General features: G+C 34.1%; 1 protein-coding gene across 1 annotated transcript; it reads right to left on the minus strand.

Annotated features, from left to right (window-relative positions):
* Positions 1-5527: 5527 nt before the first annotated feature.
* LOC141639074 (uncharacterized) lies at positions 5528-6149 on the minus strand (the record flags this gene model as incomplete). The annotated part of the gene is made up of 1 exon (XM_074448263.1): positions 5528-6149. A coding segment is annotated over exon 1 (622 nt), but the record flags the coding sequence as incomplete, so codon positions are not given.
* Between the last annotated feature and the right edge of the window lie 4103 nt (positions 6150-10252).

Here is a 10252-nt window from a genome sequence, read left to right on the forward strand (position 1 = left end):
ATGGAGTATGACCTTCTGACGCACGTATGATGATTTATGCCTTCCGAAACCAGAGATGTCGTTTGAGGGCTCGGTTTTTGGAAATTTTTAAACTATCTAATATTGCAGTTTTAACTCCATAAATGTTTTAATAATGATAAATGAAGAAAGTTTAATAAATGGAGTATGACCATCAGACGCACGTATGATGATTTATGCCTTCCGAAAGTCGAGATTTCGTATAAGGGCCTCGGTTTTTAGGAAATTTTCAAACTGTCTAATATTGCAGTTTTAACTCCATGAATGTCTTAATAATGATAAATGAAGAAACTTTAATAAATGTAGTATGACCATCAGACGCACGTATGTTGATTTATGCCTTCCGAAAGTCGAGATTTCGTTTAAGAGCCTCGGTTTTTAGAAAATTTTCAAACTGTCTAATATTGCAGTTTTAAAGTCATGAATGTCTTAATAATGATAAATGAAGAAACTTTGATAAATGGAGTATGACCATCAGACGCACGTATGATGATTTATGCCTTCCGAAACTCGAGATTTCGTTTGAGGGTCTCGGTTTTTAGGAAATTTTGAAACTGTCTAATATTGCAGTTTTAACTCCTTGAATGTCTTAATAATGATAAATGAAGAAAATTTAATAAATGGAGTATGACCATCAGACGCACGTATGATGATTTATGCCTTCCGAAACTCGAGATTTCGTTTGAGGGTCTCGGTTTTTGGAAATGTTTAAACTGTCTAATATTGCAGTTTTAACTCCATGAATGTCTTAATAATGATAAATGAAGAAACATTAATAAATTTAGTATCAGACGCACGTATGTTGATTTATTTATGCCTTCCGAAAGTCGAGATTTCGTATAAGGGCCTCGGTTTTTAGGAAATTTTCAAACTGTCTAATATTGCAGTTTTAACTCCATGAATGTCTTAATAATGATAAATGAAGAAACTTTAATAAATGTAGTATGACCATCAGACGCACGTATGTTGATTTATGCCTTCCGAAAGTCGAGATTTCGTTTAAGAGCCTCGGTTTTTAGAAAATTTTCAAACTGTCTAATATTGCAGTTTTAAAGTCATGAATGTCTTAATAATGATAAATGAAGAAACTTTGATAAATGGAGTATGACCATCAGACGCACGTATGATGATTTATGCCTTCCGAAACTCGAGATTTCGTTTGAGGGTCTCGGTTTTTAGGAAATTTTGAAACTCTCTAATATTGCAGTTTTACCTCCATGAATGTCTTAATAATGATAAATGAAGAAAATTTAATAAATGGCGTATGACCATCAGACGCACGTATGATGATTTATGCCTTCCGAAACTCGAGATTTTGTTTGAGGGTCTCGGTTTTTGGAAATTTTTAAACTGTCTAATATTGCAGTTTTAACTCCATGAATATCTTAATAATGATAAATGAAGAAACTTTAATAAATGTAGTATGACCATCAGACGCACGTATGATGATTTATGCCTTCCGAAACACGAGATTTCGTTTGAGGGTCTCGGTTTTTAGGAAATTTTGAAACTGTCTAATATTGCAGTTTTAACTCCTTGAATGTCTTAATAATGATAAATGAAGAAAATTTAATAAATGGAGTATGACCATCAGACGCACGTATGATGATTTATGCCTTCCGAAACTCGAGATTTCGTTTGAGGGTCTCGGTTTTTGGAAATGTTTAAACTGTCTAATATTGCAGTTTTAACTCCATGAATGTCTTAATAATGATAAATGAAGAAACATTAATAAATTTAGTATGACCATCAGACGCACGTATGTTGATTTATGCCTTCCGAAAGTCGAGATTTCGTATAAGGGCCTCGGTTTTTAGGAAATTTTCAAACTGTCTAATATTGCAGTTTTAACTCCATGAATGTCTTAATAATGATAAATGAAGATACTTTAATAAATGTAGTATGACCATCAGACGCACGTATGTTGATTTATGCCTTCCGAAAGTCGAGATTTCGTTTAAGAGCCTCGGTTTTTAGAAAATTTTCAAACTGTCTAATATTGCAGTTTTAAAGTCATGAATGTCTTAATAATGATAAATGAAGAAACTTTGATAAATGGAGTATGACCATCAGACGCACGTATGATGATTTATGCCTTCCGAAACTCGAGATTTCGTTTGAGGGTCTCGGTTTTTAGGAAATTTTGAAACTCTCTAATATTGCAGTTTTAACTCCATGAATGTCTTAATAATGATAAATGAAGAAAATTTAATAAATGGCGTATGACCATCAGACGCACGTATGATGATTTATGCCTTCCGAAACTCGAGATTTCGTTTGAGGGTCTCGGTTTTTGGAAATTTTTAAACTGTCTAATATTGCAGTTTTAACTCCATGAATATCTTAATAATGATAAATGAAGAAACTTTAATAAATGTAGTATGACCATCAGACGCACGTATGTTGATTTATGCCTTCCGAAAGTCGAGATTTCGTTTAAGGGCCTCGGTTTTTAGGAAATTTTCAAACTGTCTAATATTGCAATTTTAACTCCATGAATGTCTTAATAATGATAAATGAAGAAACTTTAATAAATGGAGTATGACCATGAGACGCACGTATGATGATTTATGCCTTCCGAAACTCGAGATTTCGTTTGAGGGCTCGGTTTTTGGAAATTTTTAAACTGTCTAATATTGCAGTTTTAACTCCATAAATGTCTTAATAATGATAAATGAAGAAACTTTAATAAATGGAGTATGACCATCAGACGCACGTATGATGATTTATGCCTTCCGAAACACGAGATTTCGTTTGAGGGTCTCGGTTTTTGGAAATTTTTAAACTGTCTAATATTGCAGTTTTAACTCAATACCCATTAGATCGAAAGATAGGGAAAGTTATTAGATTACCAATTAAAATGACTAAACTATGCTAAGATCGAAAGATAGGTAAAGTTTAGATTTTTAGTCACTTTTCAAGACGAGAGTTCGTATTAGTGATATTAGGGACCCGTAGCTATATCGAAAGATGCTACCTGTTAAGAATGGACCGAGAGGACTTCTTATTTTTCCATCTCACGTGATTGTTTTAGACTTACTTAGTATGCTGCCGCCGAAACTACAGTGAACCGACCATCTTAGCACCCTTTTTATATTTGATTTCATACATTTCCTTATTTTACTTTTAATTTCATTGCCATTAGTTATAGACCAATTCAACTCAAACCCCCACATTTGTTATTTTTAGACTCAAATCTAGAACAACTGAGATTCCCTTCCTCCATGTGGTTCGACCCGACTGCCACTAGTTATAGTAGTAGTTGGAATTATAAATTTTATTTTTGACACTTTACGACGGGTATCACTGCTTCTTCCCCTTCACGTTAATCGCAAGTACATCCCTCCTCGTACTCCCACTCAATCCCATGTCCTTCTCTGCTTGCACAAGCAGAGAATGAAGCTCATGTAAACTTTTTCTCATGTTCGTCATATTATAATTTATCCTAAATTGGGTAAATCCTTTGACGTAAGAGAGAGTGGAGCACTCGGTCCACCACAAGCTCGTCGGGAATCTTACATCCCAACCCCTCTAGATTTTCCACGTACTCAATCATTTTAAGTACGTGTGAACTCACAGGTTGACCATCTTTGAGGTTAACCTCAAAGAAGCGAACTGCGGTGTCATACTGAACTATCCTCGGGGCTTGAGAAAACATAGTAGAAAGCCTCGAGAATACTTCATGTGCATTGCGGAACTTGACACATTGCCTTTGTAAAGCAGGATCCATTGAAAAAATCAAAACATTTTTTTATTGCAGCAGATTCCTTTTGACAATCATTAAAAAACCTCCCTTACATCGGCATTGGCCTTAGTACTAGGCGAAGGGGGAGAGGGATCGACAATGTAGCGTAATTTGCCATCACCTGCGGCAGCTAATCTAAGTTATTCCTCCCAATCTTTAAAAATACTACCGTCGGATTTTAATACATATTTGTCCATAAAAGAACGAAGCCATGAATCTCTAGCTATAGTGACGGTTTGACTAGTAGAAGACATCGTGATTACTACAAAGGAAATTAAAGAAAAGATTAACATATATCGTCTAAATATTTTAACTTGTGAAACTATTTTAACAAGTTCCCATTTATATAACGATCTCCCACTGAATTATATAAATGATTCCAAGATCCAATTTTATATAAACACGGGCACGGTGGACCGATTCAACCCATATTTATATAAATCTGGTGAGTCAAGAACTTTGACTGATTCTACTACTAGAACTCTTGATCGACGGATTTTCTTAAAATCTATCTTTTAACCCCAGAAATAATTATGGGCACGGTGGACCGATTCAACCCATAATTATCCTGTTGAGTCCAATCAATTTTCACGCGAAATAACTTTTATTACCCTACTTACCCAACGTAAAAAGAGTGTACCTCGATGATCCGAACCTACCTCTAATGAAGAAGGGATTCATAGGTGCTATTATTTGGTAAGGCTAATCTCAATTTTCAAACAAAGGTGAGAGGTCTTATCAATTTAATTGTCTATCACTTTTAAGTGAATAAAATTGGTGAATGCTAGACAATTAAATCGATAACAACAAAATAAAACATGTAGTGGCGATTTGGCATGAATGCATAAATATAAACAATCAAGTCATAATATGGCCACCTAGTTAATCTAATTAACTTAAACTATTACACTTCGGAAACCAACTCCTTGGTCCCTTGAGTCTTCATAAAATGGGCCTTCTTCTTTAGGATTTCGGAACGCCTTTCCGAAAACACCGTCTTCATGAAAACTCCGTCTTTAGATGCTTCTAACTACTAATAATTAAATTACATAACAATTTCCTATTATCCAATTTGTAATAAAATTAAAATAAAAACTATTAATTAATTACAAATTGGGCGATACGAAATCGCAATTAATTACAAAACAAGTCGATATTCCCTTAATTACGGGAAATACCAACTTCTACCTATGGTCATATTAGGAAAAATTACATAATTAAAATACTAAAAAACATTCATCCAAATGAATAATAAAAATGCATTATGTAAAATGACATGCCAAATCGTCTAACTTACCAACAACGATCATTTGAGCTTGCTTTGACGGAATTTTTACCATTAAAATTACCTAATCAATTCTTAAAACACTTTTAAAATTTACATATCATACTAATCTGGTATAATATCAAAATAATTATTCTCACTAATTATATTGAATTTATATGGAATTAAAACTTAAATTATAACAAAAAGACATAATAATTCACAGTTATTATGGAAAAATTCCATCTAATTAAATTAGTTATGGAAAAATAAATTTTAAGGTTTTGTACATTCTGGTCTTTCACCAAAATGACATGCATGCGGAAATTTTTGGTTTTGAAATTTATTTAAAACAATTTCATAATTTTCTCGGTAAAATGGCAATTTTTACGATTTTTTTTTTTGAGAAAAAACCCGAAGGGCCTACTATAATAACGATAAATCAAACAAAACAGCAGCGTTAGCAGACACTGGTAATGAGCCCAACTAGCTCGACTTACCCATCATCCTAGGAACTAAATGAGCCATAGCATGGGCCACACAATTGTTTTCCCTACTAGTATGTGACCACAAAACTGAATGAAAGTTACTACAAAGCAAAAGAATGTCGTCAATAATCAGAGAAAAGCCGCTTCTTCCGCATCCTTTAGCATTTAAGGCGTTGATGACTTCTAAACAGTCACTCTCGAAAATCACATCTTGATAGCCTCTTTGAGCCGCTTCCTGGACACCATCCAACACCGCCATCGCTTCTGCAAAGTGAGGTTCCCAATCGTGATCTCGTCCAATGGAAAAACCCCAAAGCACCTCCCCCCTTTCGTCCCTGCACACTCCCCCCGTCACCACACCTTCACCCTCTTTAACTCCGGCATCGATATTTACCTTCACAAAGCCCGCACCAGCCGCCTTCCACCCTTGCCGTCCCACCTCCCTATTAGGCCGTTCTTTCACTCTACCCCTGCTCCAGCTTCCCCCGTCGACCTCCTCCCCACACCCCTCGGCCAGCACGTCTTCCACCCTCCTTACAACACTAGCGGGATAAAGCTTAGCATCGTCAAACACCACTTTGTTGCGGTGTTCCCAAAGTGCCCAACACCCCACCAAAAATTTACCATGCTCCATAACGCCGAGCTCCCTCCACCGTACCTCAACCTACTCCCTCACACTACTCCAACCCCCTTCATCCTCCCAATTGAAACCAAGCGCCTCCCACACCCAGCGTGCCACCTGACAAACCTGAAACAAATGTAAACTAGACTCGACATGAGAGTTACAAAGAGAGCAAAGAGATACTTCCGTTCCAATTCGAGCTGCGATATTTCCTTTCGTTGGTAGGGCTTCACTGTTGGAGCTAGTGTCCTCCACAATAGTGCGTTAACATATTAAATCTCATTAATGGAATATCATCAGATATTTATTTATTTGATCCTCGTCAGTTGATTAACGTAAATCGATAACGGTTGGCTGACTAGAGTTTGACGTTATTGTCGTGAGACGGCGGTGATCAACTGACCCCTTTCGGTCACACCTAAAGGAACGAACCCCAATAGACAACTAATTAATTGTATGAGATACAATTTATTTAGTCCTTTCATTTATAGACTAAGAGGTTAGTCGATTATTTTTAGAGAGATTTCGAGTTGCGAACTCGTGGAGCGGCAGTTATTATTTAATTATGCGATAATTGAATAATAAGTTTTGGGAGACGGGTTTTAGTTAATTAATTGTTAATTCACTAAAATTGTACTAATTGATTAATGTGATTAATATTGGTACGTAAATAATATGTGTAGCGGTACACGTATATTTACGGAGTGATTTGGACGAAATTAATTAGAAGTATTTAAACATGATGCGATGTTTAAATAATATTTACACGTATTTGTGCGACAAATATAAGAAATAATATTGACCCGTAAATGGGTAATTGGACCGTGTAAAATAGAGTGTAGTGGATGATCATTACACTTTGCTTATTTTTCTTCCATAATTGTCATATGATCATTATGTGTCATAATGCATTGGACAATTAAAAAATAAGAAAAACAACTCCCTCACTCCACCTCCACCTACCCGGCCCTATCCCTCCTTTATACTCCATCTATTGTTCACAATTTTACACTACCTCATTTTTACATTTGCATGTGAACAATTTATTCAACATCTCTCTAAAATATTACTCATCTTTACTAAGCTTGTTAGTAAACATAAATATTATTACTAAGACTATTTAGTAATATTACTAATAATATCAAGGGTATAATATTAACAAGTTCTTGTTCATACTTGTTATTATTTTTGGGTTATTTCTTGGGTGCAACAAGAAGGAAATCTTCTTTTTGAAGATTTGCAAGGAGGATCTTCCATTTGGAATAAGCTCAAGAACAAGCTAGTAAGGTGAACTAGTTTGTGCCCTTTTTACCACTAAATCAATGTAAGGAAATTGTTTTTCCTTATACTTTCCTTTTATGCTTTCATATTAGCATGAATGTTACATAGATCACCTAAATGATAAATTATGAGATAATTTAATTTTTATTAGAGAGTCTAATATGGATCTATGATCTTTCAAGTAGTATTGGAGCTTAGGCTTGTAATTTGCATGTTGATTTTAAGCATTTCAATGAATTATGAGATAATTTATAAAAACTCAAAAATTGTGTTAAAAGAGGTTTTAGCACGAATTTTTTGGGGCATGCATACCTACTGATCTTAAAAGGTTTGTGGTTAAGTTTGGTGATTTTTGAAGTTATTTTGCTATTTTTAATGATTTTTGGTAGAAAACCGAGTCAACATGCCGTATTTTAGTTAAAAATTGACTAAAAATAGTTAAAAGTTGATTCGGTGCATGGATTTTTTATGGTATTTCATGCATATTTTCTACTAATTGTATGCAAAAAGTTGAAGGTTGGTTCGAATTTTTTGCATGTTTATTGATTTTATGAGATAAAAGTTGATAAAAGTGAAATTAATTAATCATAATTTCGAAACATTTGATTCTGCTCTTGATAAATTTATGTACATTTAAAAATATTATTCAAATGTTAAAATTGAATTTGCATGTGTGTTTTCACTTTGTTTTGATGTTCATTGGTTTTTGTGGTTAAAAATCGATAAATATCGATCATTTTATTCATAAATTTTATCCGGAATTTTTGGGCAATTTTTCTGACATTTTGGTGTTCTTGGGAGTGTTCCAGAATACTAAAAATTTTTGTTTCAATTTTTGGGTAATTTTTCAATTATTTTGGATTTTTACTTAGATATTATGATTTTACCGATTAAATTAGCAAAATATCACCAAATCAAACTAATTATTTATCATAAAATTAGTGAGGACTAATTTTGCGGTTCAAAACAGTTTGGACAATTAGTTTGGACTTAAATGAGATTTAAGAGTTGATTATTGATTTTTACATGTTAAAAATCGATTAAATCCACAAAAACCGAGATGGATACCAACGATTGATAGATAGGGCGATTTTGGCATCATTTTACAGCATTTTAAGCATATTTATTTAATTTGAATGCATGATTATCATTTATTTAAAGTATTTATCTTGTTGTACCTAGTATGGCCTAGTTTAATTTTAATCGTTATTACCCGAAATGAATGGGAATATCGATTTGTTTGTAATTAAATACGATCTCGTATCATCGGTTTGTAATTAATTAATAGTTTTATTTATTTTATTAATTAATGTATAATAGGAATAGCTATGTAATTCATTTGTAATAGTTATTCTTACCGGCGTTTCCAAAAGACGGATTACATCGAGACGGAGTCTATTTTTGGAAGATGTTCCAAATCCCACAAGAAGGAGCCACTTTTGGAATGAAGAGGCAAGGGACCAAGGAGTTGGTTTCCGAAATGTAATAGACTAGTTTTTATTAACTAGGTGGCCATACTAGGATTTATTCATATGCTTACATGTTTGCTTGTTTTATTTTCGCGCATGCCAAAATCGCCATTCACATGCATTTTATCTTCGCGATTGTCAATTCACGTCATTTACATTCACCGACTTAGTTCACTTATAGGGAATTTATGACTAAATTGACAAGATCTCTCACATAACTAAAATTGAGATTAGCCTTACCAATTAGTAACACCTATGAATCTCTTGTTCATTAGAGCCACGCTCGCCCAAGTGGGGTGTTCTCTTTTTACCTTGGGTAAGTAGAGTGGTAAGCGGTTATCACACGCCAAAACTGGTTGGACTCAACGGGATATAAGACGGTCTTGTGTTCCGGGGCTAGTAGATGGATTTAAGGAAATTCGTCGACCAAGAGTTCTAGAGGTAGAATTAGTCAACGTGACTTACCAAATTTACACAATTATGGGATGTTTCGCCCAAGCGATGCCTATTTTTGTCTAAAGACGGATCTTGGAATCATTTATATAATTTAGTGGGATATCATTATATAAATATTAAAACTTGTAGAACATGTTTTCACAAGTATTTTTAAAACATTGAATGTTAATTTTTCCTATTTTTCGTTCATTCTCATAAATGTATGACATCGCGCACGTCATCCTCCTTTCTCTATTTATTGTTATACTGGTTTCATTCTTTCATAAAAAGCGGTTTCTTTGAAGGAATTATTGATTGGTAACATGATTTACTAATTCACCTACATTAGCTTACAACGATTTTTGCGATTATTATACAACTTAATTAATGTCCATACATATTAAAAAGGGGTTTCATGTTGCAAACTCATATTACGAGTTTAAAAGGAAGTCACATTTTATCAAGAGAGTCTTGATTTCGGAAGTGACACCTCCGTCATGATGATGACATATTAGTTTTAATTACTCAAGAGTAATTCAAAAGTTTGCGAAAAGAGTTTTCAAAAACACTTATAATACTCCAATATGATACCATCAAATGGCTCACTTCGAGAAAGGCCAAATCGATTTTTTATGCGCAAACGAGTTTAGGCATATGATAACAATTGAACGGTTAGGTAGTCCAATTTCGCAAGAAGTTGAGATTTTGCCACATGTTGCACTCACTTTATAGTAATTCACTCTTACTAAGTGTATAAAATATCACGAATGACATGAAGAGAAGTCTTCATGAGATTCATTTTTACTTGATTGAAGCAAAGAGGAATGTGAAAGTGAGTGGGAGTTAAGAAGAATCAACCCAAGATGTATGCAATAGAACAAAGTTGAAAGAGACATCTACTCAATGGATAGACTAGTTCCACTATCTTGA

Source organism: Silene latifolia, unplaced genomic scaffold, assembly GCF_048544455.1.
Source record: "Silene latifolia isolate original U9 population unplaced genomic scaffold, ASM4854445v1 scaffold_270, whole genome shotgun sequence".
Lineage (NCBI taxonomy): Eukaryota > Viridiplantae > Streptophyta > Magnoliopsida > Caryophyllales > Caryophyllaceae > Silene > Silene latifolia.